This window comes from Lepidochelys olivacea (assembly GCF_965140295.1).
Source record: "Lepidochelys olivacea isolate rLepOli2 genome assembly, chromosome: 8".
In the NCBI taxonomy this organism is placed as follows: domain Eukaryota; kingdom Metazoa; phylum Chordata; order Testudines; family Cheloniidae; genus Lepidochelys; species Lepidochelys olivacea.
The window spans coordinates 43,589,503-43,610,086 of NC_140418.1; the positions used below are offsets into that span (position 1 = coordinate 43,589,503).

The following is a 20,584-nucleotide window of genomic DNA, read 5'->3' on the forward strand; positions in this document are numbered from 1 at the left end:
CACCACTGCCAGAAGTTTTTCCCGCAGTGGTATCTGTAGGAGACCAGCTCTGGCGCCCTCTGGAGTGGCATGCATTTGTGCCAGAATAAGGGGCGCTGCTGGCTCCCTCCTCCCTCAGTTCCTTCTTTCCAGATCTCTGACAGAGTAGGAGGGTGGGTCATGGAATGGACATGAGCAACACATCTCAAGGAACAACAGTTATGAAAGGCTAGTAATCGTTATTTCTTCAAGTGCTTGCTCATGTTCATTCCATTGTAGGTGACTCCCAAGCAGTGCCATCGGAGGTGTGTAGGAGTTCATGGACATGTCAATTGCAACACAGCTCTGCCGAAGCCAGCGTCATCTCTGGCCTGCTGGGTGATGGCATAATGCATCGTGAACGTGTGCACTGAAGACCATGCCATGGCCCTGCAGATGTCCTCCACCAGGAAAGCAGCCGAAGACGCCTGAGCCCTTGTCAAATGAGCCTTCCCTATTGGTGGACGCACAGCCTGCGCCAACTGGTAACAAGTTGTGCTGTCCTGTTTGTGATAGCTGTGTCTCACCTGATTTCCTGACACCACCTTGCATAGAGTAAAAGTTACCAAGAGCTTTGGGTTGAAAGAACTCCAGGTAACAGGCCAGAGCTTGACAGGTGGCTTGCAACGTCTCGACACTGTGCTGAATGTGGACTCTGGAGTGGCCCTTGATGAGCCAGTCATTGAGGTATGGGTAGATCTGGATACTCCAATGTCTGAGGTAGGCTGCCACTAACAACATGCACTTTGTAAACACCCTAGGTGCCGCTGCTAGGCCAAAGGGGAGTACTGCAAATTGGTAGTGGGCAGTCCCAACCATGAATCATAGGAACCTTCTGTGTCCATGAAATATCAATGTGTGAAAGTAAGTGTCTTTCAGATTGAGAATGGCTGAATCCAGAGAGTCATAGAATCATAGAAAATCAGGGTTGGAAGGGACCTCAGGAGGTCATCTAGTCCAACCCCCTCCTCAAAGCAGGCCAATCCCCAATTAAATCATCCCAGCCAGGGCTTTGTCAAGCCTGACCTTAAAAACTTCTAAGGAAGGAGATTCTACCACCTCCCTAGGTAACGCATTCCAGCGTTTCACCACCCTCCTAGTGAAAAAGTTTTTCCTAATATCCAACCTAAGCCTCCCCCACTGCAACTTGAGACCATTACTCCGTGTCCTGTCCTCTTCTACCACTGAGAATAGCCTAGAACCATCCTCTTTGGAACCACCTCTCAGGTAGTTGAAAGCAGCTATCAAATCCCCCCTCATTCTTCTCTTCTGCAGACTAAACAATCCCAGTTCCCTCAGCCTCTCCTCATAAGTCATGTGTTCTAGACCCCTAATCATTTTTGTTGCCCTTCGCTGGACTCTCTCCAATTTATCCACATCCTTATTGTAGCGTGGACACAGTACTCCAGATGAGGCCTCACCAATGTCGAATAGAGGGGAACGATCATGTCCCTCGATCTGCTGGCTATGCCCCTACTTGTACATCGCAAAATGCCATTGGCCTTCTTGGCAACAAGGGCACACTGTTGACTCATATCCAGCTTCTCGTCCACTGTCACCTCTAGGTCCTTTTCCGCAGAACTGCTGCCTAGCCATTCGGTCCCTAGTCTGTAGCGGTGCATTGGGTTCTTCCGTCCTAAGTGCAGGACCCTGCACTCATCCTTGTTGAACCTCATGAGATTTCTTTTGGCCCAATCCTCCAATTTGTCTAGGTCCCTCTGTATCCTATCCCTGCCCTCTAGCGTATCTACCACTCCTCCTAGTTTAGTATCATCTGCAAATTTGCTGAGAGTGCAATCCACACCATTTTCCAGATCATTTATGAAGATATTGAACAAAACCGTCCCCAAGACCGACCTTGGGGCACTCCACTTGATACCGGCTGCCAACTAGACATGGAGCCATTGATCACTACCCGTTGAGCCCGACAATCTAGCCAACTTTCTACCCACCTTATAGTGCATTCATCCAGCCCATACTTCTTTAACTTGCTGACAAGAATACTGTGGGAGACCGTGTCAAAAGCTTTGCTAAAATCAGGAAACAATTCATCCACTGCTTTCCCTTCATCCACAGAACCAGTAATCTCATCATAGAAGGCGATTAGATTAGTCAGGCATGACCTTCCCTTGGTGAATCCATGCTGACTGTTCCTGATCACTTTCCTCTCGTGTAAGTGCTTCAGGATTGATTCTTTGAGGACCTGCTCCATGATTTTTCCAGGGACTGAGGTGAGGCTGACTGGTCTGTAGTTCCCAGGATCCTCCTTCTTCCCTTTTTAAAAGATGGGCACTACATTAGCCTTTTTCCAGTCATCCGGGACTTCCCCTGTTCGCCACGAGTTTTCAAAGATAATGGCCAATGGCTCTGCAATCACATCCGCCAATTCCTTTAGTACTCTCGGATGCAACGTGTCCGGCCCCTTGGACTTGTGCACATCCAGCTTTTCTAAATAGTCCCTAACCACCTTTCTCCACAGAGGGCTGGCCACCTATTCCCCATGCTGTGATGCCCAGCGCAGCAGTCTGGGAGCTGACCTTGTTTGTGAAGACAGAGGCAAAAAAAGCATTGAGTACGTTAGCCTTTTCCACATCCTCTGTCACTAAGTTGCCTCCCTCATTCAGTAAGGGGCCCACACTTTCCTTGGCTTTCTTCTTGTTGCCAACATACCTGAAGAAACCCTTCTTGTTACTCTTAACATCTCTTGCTAGCTGCAGTTCCAGGTGCGATTTGGCCATCCTGATTTTATTCCTACATGCCCGAGCAATATTTTTATACTTTTCCCTGGTCATTTGTCCAATCTTCCACTTCTTGTAAGCTTCTTTTTTATGTTTAAGATCCGCAAAGATTTCACCGTTAAGCCAATCTGGTCGCCTGCCATATTTACTATTCTTTCGACACATCGGGATAGTTTGTGTCTGTAACCTCAACAGGGATTCCTTGAAATACAGCCAGCTCTCCTGGACTCCTTTCCCCTTCATGTTATTCCCCCAGGAGATCCTACCCATCAGTTCCCTGAGGGAGTCGAAGTCTGCTTTCCTGAAGTCCAGGGTCCGTATTCTGCTGCTTACCTTTCTTCCCTGTGTCAGGATCCTGAACTCAACCAACTCATGGTCACTGCCTCCCAGATTCCCATCCACTTTTGCTTCCCCCACTAATTCTTCCCGGTTTGTGAGCAGCAGGTATAGAAAAGCTCCCCCCCAGTTGGCTCCTCTACCTGTTGAGGTTTCACAGGTCAAGAATGGGGCATAGACAACCCCCCCCCCCAGGTTGGGATCAAAAAATAGTGGGAGTAAAACCCTTTTCCGCACAGGTGTAAGGGGACTTCCTCCATGGCACCCACCTGCAGGAGACCTTGTATCCCCTGAGCGAGCAGACACTCGTGAAAAGGATCCCTGAAGAGGGACAGGGAACGAGGGTGGGGGGAGAGAGAGAAATAAACTGGAGCGTATATCCCCCTGCTACTGTGCTGAGGATCCATCGGTCTGATTTTATAGAGGCCCAGGCAGTGATGAAGGGGGACAAATGGTTGGAAAATAACAGAGGTGTTGCATCCAGGATACATGCTGGAAGGTCACCCTTGAGCGCACCCTCAAAATGCCTGCTTGTTACCCGATTTGCTGTGGGTAAAGCTCTAGTGAGCTGAGTGGGCTGGCTGACGGCCTTCCTGGTGCTTGTAACCCTTTTCCTTCTTGCGGAAGAGCTCCAATTGGAATGGACTCCTGAACCTGTGGGACTGTTGCAGCTTGAACCACTTTCTCACAGGTGCCGGTGTGTAAAGGCCCAGAGAGCGCAAGGTAGCCCTAGAGTCTTTCAGGCCATGTAATTTGCTGTCTGTTTGTTCCGAGAACAGTGACATGCTATCTAATGGGAGGTCCTGGATGGACTACTGAACCTCCACTGAAAGGTCTGATGACTGTAGCCAGGATGCAGGCTTCATGGAAATGGCCAAAGCCATGGTCCAGGCCGCAGAGTCTGCCACATCCGAGGCCATTTGAAGGCCTCAGCTCTGACCACAGCCCTACCCTCATCAAGGATCACCAGGAACTCCTTCCTGAGCTCCTCTGGCAGCGAGTCCACAAACTTGGCCATGGACTGCCAAATACTAAAATCATAACGGCCAAGAAGGGCCTGATGGTTGGCCACTCTCGGCTGGAGGCTGGCCGTAGAATAAATTTTTCTGCCAAAGAGATTGAGCCTCTTTTCCCTCCTTATTCTTAGGCGTTGAGCCCCGTTAGTCTCATCTATTGTGCTCATTGGTTGTTGATACAACCAGTGAGCTTGGAGTATGGTGGATATACAGGTATTCAAACCCCTTAGCAGGGATGTAGTACTTTCCTGCCCCCCATTTCCAAACAGGTGGAGAGAAAGGGGGTTTGCTGCAGGGACTTGATCAGTTTCACCACGCCCTTGTGGACGGGCAATGCCATCCTGGAAGGGGCTGCTGCACTTAGCACATCAAACAGGGAGTCAGAGGGTTCAGCCAACTCCTTGGCTTCCAGCCCCAGGTTCTATACCACTCTCTTCAGAAGCTCCCGGTGAGCCCTTGCATCATCCCGGAGAACGGCATGGGAAGGCCCTGCTATCACCTAATTGGGCGATGACAAAGATGATGAGGCGGGTATAGGGTGTCTGCCAACTCCGCTGCCTCTGCCAAGGGAACTTCAGCTGAAGCTGGCTGTCCCTGGGGACCTTGCTCTGACTCTGCTTCCAAGTCTGGGCGGGTTGGAGACTGTCGCTGACCGTCTTTCACATGCCCCTGATACTAACTGGTGCCACTGCATCGGTTGGGGAAAACTCCCAGGGGTTCCATAGCTGCCAGAGTACCGGCCACTGGCCCTGGGGCCATGAGGCCTCAGGTGGCCCAGAGGGAAATGCCAATGCCCCTGGTGGGTGGCCTTGGCCTGCAGGCAGATCTTCCTCCTCACTTTCAGAGCCTGAAGAGGGGGAGACTTGTCTGGGGGACCAGGACAGTACTGATGCTGCCTGTCTACCCCTTTCCCGTCAGCCCTCTCCACAGACCTCTGCTAGGGACCTACACAGGGATGATGGCTCTTGGTGCCGTGACTCTGGTGACTGTTGTCGTCGCTTGGCTGATCGGTGATGGTACCCTGGCGATCAACACCTCACACTTTGAGAGCAGCGCCACTCCATGAGTCGGGAGTGAGAATGGGAGCGAGAAGATCGACATCTTCCTGACACAAGGAAGAAAGGAAAGCAGCAGAATACGGACCCTGGACTTCAGAAAAGCAGACTTTGACTCCCTCAGGGAACTGATGGGCAAGATCCCCTGGGAGAATAACATGAGGGGGAAAGGAGTCCAGGAGAGCTGGCTGTATTTTAAAGAATCCTTATTGAGGTTACAGGGACAAACCAACCCGATGTGTAGAAAGAATAGTAAATATGGCAGGTGACCAGATTGGCTTAACAGTGAAATCCTTGCTGATCTTACAAAAAAGAAGCTTACAAGAAGTGGAAGATTGGACAAATGACCAGGGAGGAGTATAAAAATATTGCTCAGGCATGCAGGAGTGAAATCAGGAAGGCCAAATCACACCTGGAGTTGCATCTAGCAAGAGACGTTAAGAGTAACAAGAAGGGTTTCTTCAGGTATATTAGCAACAAGAAGAAAGTCAAGGAATGTGTGGGCCCCCTTACTGAATGAGGGAGGCAACCTAGTGACAGAGGATGTGGAAAAATCTAATGTACTCAATGCTTTTTTTGCCTCTGTCTTCACGAACAAGGTCAGCTCCCAGACTACTGTACTGGGCAGCACAGCATGGGGAGGAGATGACCAGCCCTCTGTGGAGGAAGAAGTGTTTTGGGACTATTTAGAAAAGCTGGACGTGCACAAGTACATGGGGCCGGATGTGTTGCATCCGAGAGTGCTAAAGGAGTTGGCGGATGTAATTGCAGAGCCATTGGCCATTATCTTTGAAAACTCATGGCGATTGGGCGAAGTCCCGGACGCCTGGAAAAAGGCTAATGTAGTGCCCATCTTTAAAAAAGGGAAGGAGGAGGATCCAGGGAACTACAGGCCAGTCAGCCTCACCTCAGTCCCTGGAAAAATCATGGAGCAGGTCCTCAAGGAATCAATTCTGAAGCACTTAGATGAGAGGAAAGTGATCAGGAACAGTCAGCATGGATTCACCAAGGGCAAGTCATGCCTGACTAATCTAATTGCCTTCTATGACGAGATAACTGGTTCTGTGGATGAAGGGGAAAGCAGTGGACGTGTTGTTCCTTGACTTTAGCAAAGCTTTTGACACGGTCTCCCACAGTATTCTTGTCAGCAAGTTAAGGAAGTATGGGCTGGATGAATGCACTATAGGGTGGGTAGAAAGCTGGCTAGATTGTCGGGCTCAACGGGTAGTGATCAATGGCTCCATGTCTAGTTGGCAGACGGTGTCAAGTGGAGTGCCCCAGGGGTCGGTCCTGGGGCCGGTTTTGTTCAATATTTTCATAAATGATTTGGAGGATGGTGTGGATTGCACCCTCAGCAAATTTGCAGATGATACTAAACTGGGAGGAGAGGTAGATACGCTGGAGGGTAGGGATAGGATACAGAGGGACCTAGACAAATTAGAGGATTGGGCCAAAAGAAATCTGATGAAGTTCAAGAAGGACAAGTGCAGAGTCCTGCACTTAGGACGGAAGAATCCCATGCACCGCTACAGACTAGGGACCGAATGGCGCGGCAGCAGTTCTGCAGAAAAGGACCTAGGGGTTACTGTGGACGAGAAGCTGGATATGAGTCAGTGTGCCCTTGTTGCCAAGAAGGCCAATGGCATTTTGGGGTGTATAAAGTAGGGGCATTGCCAGCAGATCGAGAGACGTGATCGTTCCCCTCTATTCGACACTGGTGAGGCCTCATCTGGAGTAGTGTGTCCAGTTTTGGGCCCCACACTACAAGAAGGATGTGGAAAAATTGGAAAGAGTCCAGCGGAGGGCAACAAAAATGATTAGGGGACTGGAACACATGAGTTATGAGGAGAGGCTGAGGGAACTGGGGATGTTTAGTCTACAGAAGAGAAGAATGAGGGGGGATTTGATAGCTGCTTTCAACTACCTGAAAGAGGATTCCAAAGAGGATGGCTCTAGACTGTTCTCAGTGGTAGCAGATGACAGAACAAGGAGTAATGGTTTCAAGTTGCAGTGGGGGAGATTTAGGTTGGACATTAGGAAAAACTTTTTCACTAGGAAGGTGGTGAAACACTGGAATGCGTTAACTAGGGAGGTGGTGGAATCTCCTTCCTTAGAAGTTTTTAAGGTCAGGCTTGACAAAACCCTGGCTGGGATGATTTAATTGGGGATCGGTCCTCCTTGAGCAGGGGGCTGGACTAGATGACCTCCTGAGGTCCCTTCCAACCCTGATATTCTATGATTCTATGATCTCGGACACTGTCAACATGCCCACAGGGATCCGTACTGGCGATCCGGAGACCTGTGACGGGACTCCAGGGACTGGTGTCTCGACTCTCTGGAGTGGTGCTGTGAGTTTGGAGACTAACTCGGATGCTCCAGGCACCGTGACTCTGGGGACTGGCGATGTGTCTCCACAAGTCTGCACCAGACAGCCGGTGATCAACGCCGGGATCATGGGGAACGCTGCCTAGAGTCTGGGGAATGATGACGAGCACTTAGATAGGTAAGCCGACCTGTATCCGGGGGCTGGTGGTGCTGTTCAGGCAAGCGCTGGGGGGGGCACCCCCTGCAGCAGAGACCGGTGCTGCATGGATGGTGACCACTGGAAGGGTTCCAGGGCGGGTATAACCCTCAAATGGGGCTGTCAGGGTTCCTTCCCCACTTTGAACTCTGGGGTACAGATGTAGGGACCCGCATGCAAGACCCTCTAAGGTTATTTTTACCAGCTTAGGTTAAAAACTTTCCCAAGGCACAAACTCCACCTTGTCCTTGAACAGTATGCTGCCACCACCAAGTGATTTAGACAAAGAACCAGGGAAAGGACCACCTGGAGTTCCTGTTCCCCCAAATATCCCCCCAAACCCTTACACCCCCTTTCCTGGGGAGGCTTGAGAATAATATCCTAACCAATTGGTTACAAAGTGAACACAGACCTAAATCCCTGGATCCTTGGACACTGAAAAAAAAAATCTATCAGTTCTTAAAAGAAGAATTGTATTTAAAAAAAAGAGAGAGAAAAGGTAAATATCCCCTCTGTAAAATCAGGTTGGAAGATAACTTTACAGGGTAACAAAAGATGCACAAAACACAGAAAAAACCCCTCTAGCCTTAGTTTCAAAGTTACAACAAAACAGGGATAAACCTCCCTCCAGCAAAGGGAAAATTCACAAGTTGAGTAAAAGATAAACTAATTCGCCTTGCCTGGTTGTACGTACAATTTCTGGAATATGAGAGACTGGTTCAGAACAGTTTGGAAGACATGGGTTGATGTCCGGTCCCTCTTAGTCCCAAGAGCAAACAAACACAGAAACAAATAACCCAAAATAAAGCCTCTCCCCTAACCCCCCAAGATTTGAAAGTATCTTTTGTCCCCATTGGTTCCTTTGGTCAGGTGCCAACCAGGTTATTTCAGCTTCTTAACCCCTTACAGGTAAGGAGGAATTTTAGGCTACCCTTATGGTTATGACAGGGGCACCTCGCGGGCCGACGTGAGCAGCACCGGAAAGGACAATATGTTCTTAGTGGCCTGAAAGGCCTCCAGCATGGACGGCACTGCCAAGTGCCGAGTGCTTCTGCGACTTCCCAGGGCGGCAGGCGGGTCTTGAAGAGGACTCTACAACTCAATGGATGCTGAGGCCTGGCCACCATCCACAGGGGAAGAACTGCCCCGCACTCTCCTCTGACTGACTCCTTCCCTTTACAGGATGTAGGTGAACGCCCTCTCCTGGCCTTTCTTTGCTTTTTAGCCGGTACTGGGGATAGGGATCGGATCGGTGCCAGACGGAGGTCAGTGCCTTCAGTGCGCTCTGCACTGAGGCTGCAGTGCTTGGAGTGAAGGCTGATCTAGCCAGCTCTGAGGCTCGTGCAAGGGCTGACTCCATAAAGAATGCTCTAAGTTGAATGTCCCGCTCCTTTTTGGTTTGTGATCTGACGCTCTTACAAATGCGACACTTCTCACTCACATGGGTTTCCCCTAAGCACTTCAGGCAGCTTTGATGGGAATTGCTGACTAGCAGATTTTTTGCAGCGGTCACAAGGTTTGAAGCCCAGGGGTTGGGGCATGCCCTGTCCCTAGGCTAAATCCTGTATGGGACTAACTATTTCTAACTTAGGCACTAATAAACTCTACAAACTTTCTAATAACTATCCACAAATGATTCACAACTAGGCACAGTTGAGAAGGTAAGGAGGCAAGGAGACAAGCCAAGGCAAGGAGACATTCCTGCACCGACACTGGCGGTAAGAAGGAATTGAGGGACGGAGGATCTGGCAGCGCTCCTTATACTGGTGCATACGTGCACCACTCTAGTTGGTGCCAGAGCTGGTCCCCTATGGATACCACTGAGGGAAAAACTTCCAGCGCCGGTGCATGTGGTGAGCACACACACCTACTATGGAACAGACATGAGCAAGCACTCAAAGAAGACCTCTCCACTCATGGCGGTGGCAGCATTTTAAACCCACTTTATACATTGTGCGAACGAGTACACGAGATGCAAGGCCATCGGAAATCAGGCCAAGAAAGTTAAACTGGCTAGTTTCATTGCCCGGATGGTCTCAGGTGCAAAAAGTAACCAAATGGCATCAGTGGCATAAAGACAATTGGTTTTTCAGATGATTCCAGTTTTAACATTGCTAGGTGACAGCCCCAGCACCAGTAATAGTGGATTTAAGGTTTGTTCTGACAGCGTCCCTTCAATAACACAGCTTGTCTGTGAATATGATTTGCTTGTGTCATGCAGTAAATACAGCTGCCGAGGACTCTTTGTGGCTGTTTTTATAGCAACACAATTTTTACATTTCTCCAGAGAGGAAATAATCAGGGTCAAGTAGGGCACCCATGCTCTGCCAGTTCCAGTCTAGACTGAAATGGGATTGTCCGGTGAATGTTAAAAACACACTGCATTGTAACTACTGTGTACTGACAAATATTTGCAGTTAGGAAATGAGTTCATGTCCTGGTATTAAAACCAGAGTAATGATTGCTAGCTTAAGTGGATACAAGCTTGGCATACAACAATATGACAAGACTGGTGAGCAACAGGCTAGAGATGAGCTAGAGCTGCAGAGTGCAGAACCAGCTCTGTGTAGGGCATTTGGACGTGGTTCTGTGGGGAGTATCCCGGGGAGAAGAGTTTGGGGATTAATATTAAGTTTGGGGACATAAGTATTAATACAATCATTCTCTCTACTTCTTTGGGGCTTACGCACAGAACTAAACTTTCTCACAGCATCGGCTAGTTTCAAGGCCGCACTATGGTGAGCCCTGGCCAGAGCCCATGTGATCCCTGCCACAATAGCTGGATTACTCTACTAGTGCACTCAGGTACCCCAGTACATGGGAGCCCAGCCTTCAGCGTGGCTCACAAAGGCTTCACACACCACTGCACCCCACTCTGCTTTGGTCTATGGGAAATATGGTACGACCTCCGTACTGAAGACATGGGTAGCTACACTCTGGCCCACATTATGCAAATGAAGTGCACTCCTGTGTTCTCTGGTAGGTTGGTGACATGGCTTTCAGTTGGGCCAAGGCTGGGCACCCAGCTCTTGCTCTCCGCTGTCTTACACCTGGCATCGTCATTGACACCCATGCACAATGCACGAGAAATGCCAATGATAGTGCAACTCAGCAGAGAATTCAGATCTGGCAGCGGAATGAAGAGTCAGTCCTTGCCCTTCTCCCCCAACCTTACTTCATCTCACAACAATGACGATGCTAATACTTGAACATGATAATGTCCTTAAATGCACTTTTACTTTTGGTTTTTGAGTCACAGGCAACTGTTAATCACCCAAACAGAAGAGCTGGGAGTAATGGACAGAAATCTAAACTAAGGTAATCCTGCTGCTCATTGCAATTCACAAATGAAAAGCAAATTGTGTTTTTATTTCTGAAGGAAAATCACAAGAATAAAAGCAGTTTCTTACTGAAAGCAAACAGAAAGGGATGAAAAGCTACTGTCAAATGAAAGGCTTTACTTTCTGGGGGGGATGTCTCCAGATGTAGACGATGGGTTTCTTAAAACCTGGAATTTAAGGCCTTATTTCTATTTTACAGAAACATTCTCTAGTGAAGGAGTACTTGTGGCACCTTAGAGACTAACCAATTTATTTGAGCATAAGCTTTCATGAGCATAAAACAAACATAAAACATAAAACCTTACATGAGCATAAGCTTTCGTGAGCTACAGCTCACTTCATCGGATGCTTCCGATGAAGTGAGCTGTAGCTCACGAAAGCTTATGCTCAAATAAACTGGTTAGTCTCTAAGGTGCCACAAGTACTCCTTTTCTTTTTGCGAATACAGACTAACACGGCTGTTACTCTGAAACCATTCTCTAGTGAATATATAAATTATATTACTGTGCTTCATAACTGAATACATAGTTTAATAAAAATGGGTGTTTCTATAGAGAATCTGATCATTTGAAGTGCATCATGCCTGTGTATATAGAAGATGTCACTTTTATTTGCTACTAAGCATTTTGTATCTGTTTTGTGATAATTGTATGTATTCTGTGCCTTGCCACACAATATATAACTAGCTGAACTAAATAGCAGCCTTTTCTGCACATTCTTGGTGCTTTGCATACCTTTCAGCATCGAAGGCCGCACTCATCTCTGCTCAGTATCTGGGGTTTTATGAGTCATAAATACGCTCACTTGCTGGTAAATGCTGAATGCAATTAGTATTTCAGTCTGCAGACCTGCAAATACCGTGTGTCTAGAAACAGAGAGTTCTGAAAGTGAGCCTGTGCCTGGCAGAAGCATCAGAAATCTACATGGAGAGATTTAAAAACACCCCACGCCCTCTAAAACCTGCTGCAGAATTTAATTGGTAAGGTAAGTAATAAGGGACAGCAGACAGAACCATTAAGGGTGCAGTGTTCTGGCCCCAGTGCATATTATAAAGAAGTGACAAATTTTGTTTTCAAGGCTGAGAATTAGAACCACATTCAGCTCTTCGTTTTACCCACTCTCAGACCATGGTTTGTAATATGTCTTCTGATCAAACAGCTCTATTCCCTTGTCCTTTCTTGAAGAGAACTTATCTCTTCATAGGTGGGATACAAATCACTCCAACCAGCCCTTCTGCAATCTCATCCAGCTTATGTCTGCACTCTTCCTGCAGCCGCTTCAGCTCCCTCTTCAGAGTGGCCTCTTCCATTTGCAGTTTGCTGATCACCTCTGTGGCATTAACAACATTTGTAATGGGCTCCTTCGATACTGAACTGAGGAAACCTGTTTTGCTAGCAGAACGCTTGTCTTTAAATACCAGCCTGTATGGACCATGCATTCCATTTTTTTTATGGGCACAATGGTATTTAAGATCTGATAGTTTTAGCTTGACCGCTTCTGTTATTGTCCTGACAGCAGCACAAAACTCCCTTTCATCTGGTAGTGTTCTTTCTCTTGATTTGACCTGTAGAGAGAAAAACATGGTCAGGCTTATGTGCAGAATTCCTCACTCCAGACACCAATGCAAAATGTCAAGGCTGGAGTGTGCTGTACTGGAAATTCTCTATTTCACGATCAAATGTAGCAAGTAGAAGCAGTGACTGAGCTCAGCATGTAAACCTCTGTGCTTTTAAGAATAAGAGACTGACAAATCTTCAAAGCCCTTGCTCCTCTGATGACTGACATATGGCGATTTCTTCTCCACTCCTTATGGCAATTACAAAAAGCATGGGCAGTTTGAGCCTGGATGAGATGTGTGAAAAAATGTGCATGGCCTGTTTCTCCATTCACGCCTGTAGAAAGGATGTGTAAAACACTACTATTGTAACAGGGTAGTGGGTAATGCCTCTTTTGCACAGGTGTGATTGCACAAAGGGCAGGACAGTGAGGAACCATGTCTGTGGTGAGAGAGCTGAGCCAAAGAAGGATTCTCTATACGGCTTTAATATAGGCCAACTGAGAATACTGTATGAGACAGGGCTGTGTGTGATACTAATTGTGCTGTAACTGGCTGGTGATACAATATGATATGATAGTCCAGATTTGCCAGTAGCAAAACTAATACAAGATACACTAATGACTATGGCCCAGTCCTCAAATGCATACAAAAAAAATGAGTAACTTAACTCACATGAGCAGATCCACTGAAGTCAATAAGACTAAGTACACTACTCAAGTTACTCAAGCATGTGCTTGCAGTAAGGGGCCCTTCAACTGCAGCTTCAGGACTTCTGGTACCAAGGGGTAAATAAGACTTTTAGGGAGATGCAGGCAGAGATCAAATGTCCCTGCTGTTTGCAACAGCACCCCTAAATAGACTATGCATCACAAAACTAACATCACAGCATGTCTTCAGAAACTGCTCACACATTAGAAAAAGAACATACAAGACTATGCAACAGTGTCACCAGGTGACTCCTGGCACCCACTGCAAATGGATCTTACACCTCTTATGATTATAGTTTATCTTTGCCATGTTTCATTTGACTTGATTTCTAGAGTATGTGTTTTGTGATGGGAAAAGAGAGCAGGCAATAGCCCACTGCTCCCCATGGTTCAAGAGAAGACGTTAGTGCTCATGTCTAGAAGAATAAAATTAAAAGGCCTAGAAATACTATGCAGGATTTGCAAAAAATGGGAAATAATAGAATTGTTCAAAGTTGGAGCGAGATCAACCCAAGGGCTTGATTCTCTTCCTGTGCTTACATCAGTGAGTCATTCAGTATAACGCATTTGGTTCTGCTGTTGAACTCTGTGCCTTCACAAGAGAGGACTTTTCAGGCAAAGAAAAGCACGGCACTCATTTGATGCAAATATCAAATCTTTGTCCTTTAATCAAAAAGCCTTTTTATAGCACTCCCACCTCAAAGTCAGGATTTTTTTCTCCACAACAAATGCCTAGCAGTCGAGTTTCAATCTAAGCCTCGGATACACTTACACGCACTCTGTAGTCCCTGCTCACTGTGGCTTGTTATTCCAAAGAGCCCACCTACAGGAGATGGGATTACCTATATTTGATTCTGATTTAAGGCGCGTTGGCCTAATAGACCAACCACACCTACCACGGGGTGGGTTTCCGGAAGAGTGACATTTATTTTCATTGGGCTAGACATCACCACATTCTTTCAGTAGATTATTTAATTACCTTCTGTTTAACAATGTTACTTCAATTTGCAAATACAGCTGTATAGTATACAAACTCAGAGTTGTTAGGATATAGATATTCAGGTCTGTCTGCAAAGGCTTATACTTCAAGAATTTAGGTGTATTCTTATCACTTACCTAGTTATAGAGGTATAAAAGAAAGAATCAAAATCAATATCTGCCGGTGTAAGGGCCTTCCCCTACTATGACAGTCTGAGGCCCTGTTCTTAGGCTAAGGCCTTTGGTTAAGCAGCAGAGGCATCCATAAACTGAGAAATGTATGGTCACATCCTTACATTCCAAACTAATCACATTGAAAAGGTGCTATGGGCTGTTAGGAATACAGTCCTGTCCTGATAATGCCTATCACCTCCAGAGAAAGGGAAGAGCCTAGAAGATGTAAAAGGAAACTTAGTTTGATAGCATCCTGTCTGGCAAGAACTCACTTATCAATAGTTGGGATGTGAAATCCTCATTTCTTTGTTGTTCTATCACTGTAGTCCTCATTTCCCTTTTGTTTGTCTGTATAATCTGTCTGGTTCTGTGATTGTTTCTGTCTGCTGTATAATTAATTGTGTTGGGTATAAACTAATTAAGGTGGTGGGATATAATTGGTTAGATAATCATGTTATAATATGTTAGGATTGGTTAGTTAAATTTCAGTAAAATGATTGGTAAAGGTATACCTAAGCAGAACTCAAGTTTTACTATGCAGTCTGCAGTCAATCAGGAAGAAAGGGGGGAATGGGAATGGGGAATAGGGGTGGAGGAATTGGAATCATGTTTTGCTATGGGAGGGGGAATAGGAACAGGGACACAGGCAAGGCTCTGTGGTGCCAGAGCTGGGAAGGGGGACACTAAGGAAGGAAACTGGAATCATGCTTGCTGGAAGTTCACCCCAATAAACATGGAATTGTTTGCACCTTCGGACTTCGGGTATTGGTGCTCTCTATTCATGTGAGAAGGACTAGGGAAGTAAGCGGGTAAAGGAATAAGCCCTCTAACGTCTGTACCTGGTGCCACTAAACAGTGTAGACATGAATAGCTACTTATAGATTCATTAGTTCTCATTACAGACTCCTAACTGATTTGCTAATTGTCTTGCTGCACGTGACTGTGTCCCATTTTTCCCAAAGGGTGCCCATATCTCAGCTCAATAGGCCGTAAGGATGTAATGAAATTTGGAAGAGGCCGCAAGCAAAAATTAAAAGCAGATCCCTCCCTAAATGCAGTGTCCCCACAAAAGTAGCTGCAAGCATACGCAAAATATTTGAAAACAAGTCAATTTTCAAGTTAAGAAAAAAGTACCAGTGGGTAAGGGCAGGTACATGATACGCTCAAAAGTGCATGCAGCTGGTTTAATATAAAGAAGAGGAAATACTTTTTCACACAATGCACAATTAATCTGTGGAACTTATTGCCCTGGGATGTTGTGAAGGCCAAAAGTATAACTGGGTTCAAAAAAGGATTAAGTGAGTTGATGGAGGATAGGTCCATCAATGGCTATTAGCCAAGATGGTCAGGGAGGTAGCCTCGTGCTCAGAGCAACCCTAAACCTTTGACTGACAGAAGCCTGGAGGGGAAGACAGGGGTACAGCTCTCCAAAATTGCCCTGTTCTGTACACTTCCCCTGAAGTTCTGGTACTGGCCACTGTCAGAGAGAGGATACAGGGCAAGATAGATCACGGTCTGACCCAGTATGGCCGTTCTTAAATTCTTATGCATGATAATTCATTTATCAATTTGCTCTAGGTTTCTTTGTGGCAATTCCCTCCACTTATTTTGTATGTATTTTAGATGGAACAATGAGCTTGTGAGAGTTTCTGGCAGGTTTTCCATCAAGGTATCACTACAGAGAAAGAGTTAAATTAAACCTCCCCATCCATCAGGGTTTGTTGGTGTCAGCACTATTAATTAACCGTAGCTAGTGATTTCCAAATTTCTCATTAAAAAGTGATGTGCATAATGGTACATCTCCTTTGGACTAGACTGAACAATCTTAACTATCATCTAACATAGTTTGGGAACAGCAGTATAAATATTTAAGATGAGACAGCTAATAGGCCATTGAACTGTGTTCTGTGGCCACTATAGGATTACTCCCTGAAGCACATTTTCTAGCATTTTATCTAATCTACTTTTAAGTAGGGCTGTCAAGTGATTAAAAACATTAATCACGATTAATCGTATAATTCAAACAAATTAACTGTGATTAATCGTGCTGCTAAACAATAATATAATGCCATTTATTTAAATATTTTAGGATGTTTTCTACATTTTCAAATATATTGATTTCAATTATAAACACAGAATACAAAGTGTACAGTAACAACAAGGAGTCCGGTGGCACCTTAAAGACTAGCAGATTTATTTGGGCATAAGCTTTCATGGGTAAAAAAACACTTCTTAGATTGAAGTTTTTTTTTTACCCACAAAAGCTTATGCCCAAATAAATCTGTTAGCCTTTAAAGTGCCACAGGACTCTTTGTTGTTTTTGTGGATACACGCTAACACAGCTACCTCCTGATACTTGACATCATACAAAGTGTACAGTGCTCACTTTATATTTATTTTTACTACAAATACTTGCATCATAAAATACAAAAGAAATAGTATTTTTCAGTTCACTTAATACAAGTACTGTAGTGCAATTTCTTGATCCTGAAAGTTGAACTAACAAATGTAGAATTATGTATAAAAAATAACTGCATTAAAAAATAAAACAATGTAAAACTTTAGAGCCTACAAGTCCAGTCAGTCCCACTTCTTGGTCAGCCAATCGCTCAGACAAACAAGTCTGTTTACATTCGCAGGAAATAATGCTGCCTGCTTCTTGTTTATAATGTCACCTGAAAGTGAAAACTGGCGTTTGCATGGCATTGTTGCAGCCGGTGTCACAAGATATTTACGTGCCAGATGCGCTAAGATTCATATTTCAGAGTAGCAGCCGTGTTAGTCTGTATCTGCAAAAAGAACAGGAGTACTTGCGGCACCTTAGAGACTAGCAAATTTATTAGAGCATAAGCTTTCATGGGCTACAGCCCACTTCATCATATGTCCCTTCATGCTTCAACCAACATTCCAAAGGACATGTGTCCATGCTGCTAATGGGTTCTGCTCAATTACGATCCAAAGCAGTGCGGATCAACGCATATTCATTTTCATCATCATGAGTAGACGCCACCAGCAGGTTGATTTTCTTTTTTGGTGGTTCAGGTTCTGTAGTTTCCGCATCAGAGTGTTCCTCTTTTAAGACTACTGAAAGCATGTTCCACACCTCCTCCCTCTCAGATTTTGGAAGGCACTTCAGATTCTTAAAACTTGGGTCAAGTGCTGTAGCTATCTTTAGAAAAATCTCACACTGGTACCTTCTTTGCATTTTGTCAAATCTGCAGTGAAAGTATTCTTAAAATGAACATGTGCTGTGTCATCATCGGAGACAGCCATAACATGAAATATATGTCAGAATGCAGGTAAAACATAGAGCAGGAGATATTCAATTCTCCCCCAAGGAGTTGAGTCACAAATTTAATTAACACATTTTTTTAATGAGCATCATCAGCGTGGAAGCATGTCCTCTGGACTGGTGGCCGAAGCACAAAGGGGCATACAAATATTACGCATATCTGGCATGTAAATTCCTTGCAGTGCCTGCTACAAAAGTGCCATGCGAATGCCTGTTCTCACTTTCAGGTGATATTGTAAATAAGAAGCGGGCAGCATTATCTTCTGCAAATGTAAACAAACTTGTTTCTCTTAATGATTGGCTAAACAAGAAGTAGGATTGAGTGGTCTTGTAGGCGTTAAAGTTTTATATTGTTTTGTTTTTGAGTGCAATTATGTAACAATAAAAATCTACATTTGTAAGTTGCACTTTCACGATAGAGATTGCACTACAGTACTTGTATGAGGTGAACTGAAAAATGCTATTTCATCATTTTTACAGTGCAAATATTCGTAATAAAAATAATATCAAGTGAGCACTGTATACTTTATACTGTGTTGTAATTGAAATCAATATATTTGAAAATGTAGAAAAACATGCAAAAATATTTAATCAATTTCAATTGGTTTTCTATTGTTTAGCAGTGCAATTAAAACTGCGATTAACTTTTCTGAGTTAATTGCGTGAGTTAACTGCAATTAATCAACAACCCTACTTTTAAATATTCCAAGCAATGGAGCCTTGAAAATTGTATTTATCCCTCTCCATGATAAGTTAAACACCCTTTAATCCCTCTCCCATACTGAGACTGGGTGAAATTCTAGCCCCCTTGAAGTCAATGGCAGAAGTCCCATTTGATTTCAACACTGTGAGGATAGCACCCAATGCACTTATATCAAGCCTTTCGTCTGATTATTTTAAAGTGCTCTGCAGATAATCTATCCTCTCCACACTCCTGCAAAAGTGAGCAATAGCCCCATTTCTGATATGAGCAGTGAAATCAAGTAGGAAAAGTTCCTTAGAACAGTGCTACTCAAAGTGGTAGTCCGCAGACTGGTGCCGGTCCGCAAGCCATTGGCTGCCGGTCTGCACGCACATTGGAAAAAAAAATTGCTGGTCCCCCACATCAGATAGCTTGAGAAGCACTGTCTTAGAACACACGAAGTACTTTATCAATGCAGAGACTTTTGCTAAATTGGTCCCTGTGCTTGTTAAGGGGTTTGCTCAAGTACAGAGGAGAGGGACTTGGTCTTGTAAAACAACCAAAAAAACCAAACCAAAACAAAAAAACACCCCAAAAAACCAAAACACACACACCACTATCACAAACACTGATGAATCCCAGAACATATCTTAGCTAAAAGAATGTCTGAGGACCAATTTTCTCACGCAGACTGAGGAACAGATCTGAAAAAATAAAGAATTCATGTGTTATTTGGTCACCTCCCCCCACACTGTATGTGATTAAACAAGATGTGAAGTCTGTACATAGGGAACTTAACAATATGGAACACTGGAGGAGAAATGCTCCTATTACTTATATAAAGTGAAGTCCCCAGAAACTAGAGTGCAAATCATGTTATTTTGGAATGACAGAATCATGCAGGACATTTGCTAGCCTGGACATTTTCTAAATGGAACACCTGTTTTTTCATGCTCTTTACTAACCAAAAGGAAAGAGTTTTTATTAACTGTTATGGGTGACACATGATACCTTTACAGGACTTCTTGGAATATCTTGTTCATTCCAGTAGAGAGAGCACGAATTTCAAATGATTAGAGGAACATTTAATTTTCTGCCATGATGCAGAGCCTGCTTTAAGGATACAGACAACACCATATTCTATCTGCAAATCAGCCAGGACAGCAAAGCTGTAACAAGAGTTCTATCCATTCTACCATGGGAAAGGCCCTACATATTTACTAGTAAAGTGCACCTAAATTCTGCAGCAAGGCCCCTACTTTCTGGGGCAGTATTAAGTGAAGTCAAAAAAAGAGGTTTTCAAAGAATTAAATATGAAAACAGATAATGCAACCAGCACAGATCTACTCATGTCATTTATGACTGGGAGGGATTAGGAAGGAAGTTTGGGTTTTTTGCACTGAGGAGGCGGCTGAAGTCTTTGATAATGAGTAGCCTAGGTGGCAAAGTCCATAGCTATGGAACTGCAGAATGCTCTAGTTGCTGTTTAGAGATTTTACTGGTTAACAGACATGAAGGTGAGTTACCTGACCTTAAAGTAGTTTGTTTCTCTCCCTTTTTACACCTTAGGCGCTCAAGGCAATTTCAGCAGCCTCCTCCTGTATATTTAGTTAATTGCTGCTCCTTAAGCTCTCATTGTCTCTCATTAGTCAGCAAATCCTGTTATTCTGGAGTGAAAACAATCTCAGCAGACCACTTTATATTAAACAAACATGTTTGAAGAGATAAGGATCCTCAGCATTTTAAGTCATCAGAATCAGATGAGTTTCAGAGTAACAGCCGTGTTAGTCTGTATTCGCAAAAAGAAAAGGAGTACTTGTGGCACCTTAGAGACTAACCAATTTATCTGAGCATGAGCTTTCGTGAGCTACAGCTCACTTCATCGGATGCATACCGTGGAAACTCACGGTATGCATCCGATGAAGTGAGCTGTAGCTCACGAAAGCTCATGCTCAAATAAATTGGTTAGTCTCTAAGGTGCCACAAGTACTCCTTTTCTTTTTGAGAATCAGATGAGTAGCTCATCTAGTCCAGAATTCTGTATCCCAAAGCTCTGCTTTTCAATTTAGATCTACCAGCTGTAACTGAAATCCACCATGTGCTATGTAGTGCAGTATGACAGCTGCTGCGCATCCTCTCTGAATAAAATAAAGCGACAGTCATAGTTT

At 44.8% G+C, this 20,584-nt stretch overlaps 1 protein-coding gene across 3 annotated transcripts in view; it reads right to left on the minus strand.

Annotated features, from left to right (window-relative positions):
• The window catches only part of TEDC1 (tubulin epsilon and delta complex 1), a 188,079-nt gene that overhangs the window by 16,954 nt on the left and 150,541 nt on the right, over nt 1-20,584 (minus strand). For 2 of the 3 annotated variants that reach the window (XM_084637025.1, XM_084637023.1), the window contains one exon: nt 9,608-12,589. The exons of the other annotated variant lie outside the window; for it this stretch is intronic. In XM_084637025.1, coding sequence (XP_084493151.1) covers nt 12,215-12,589 — 375 coding nt within the window. In that variant the 3' untranslated portion in view covers nt 9,608-12,214. Of the gene's footprint in view, nt 1-9,607; nt 12,590-20,584 lie in introns of those variants that run through there. 3 annotated transcript variants of the gene reach the window in all.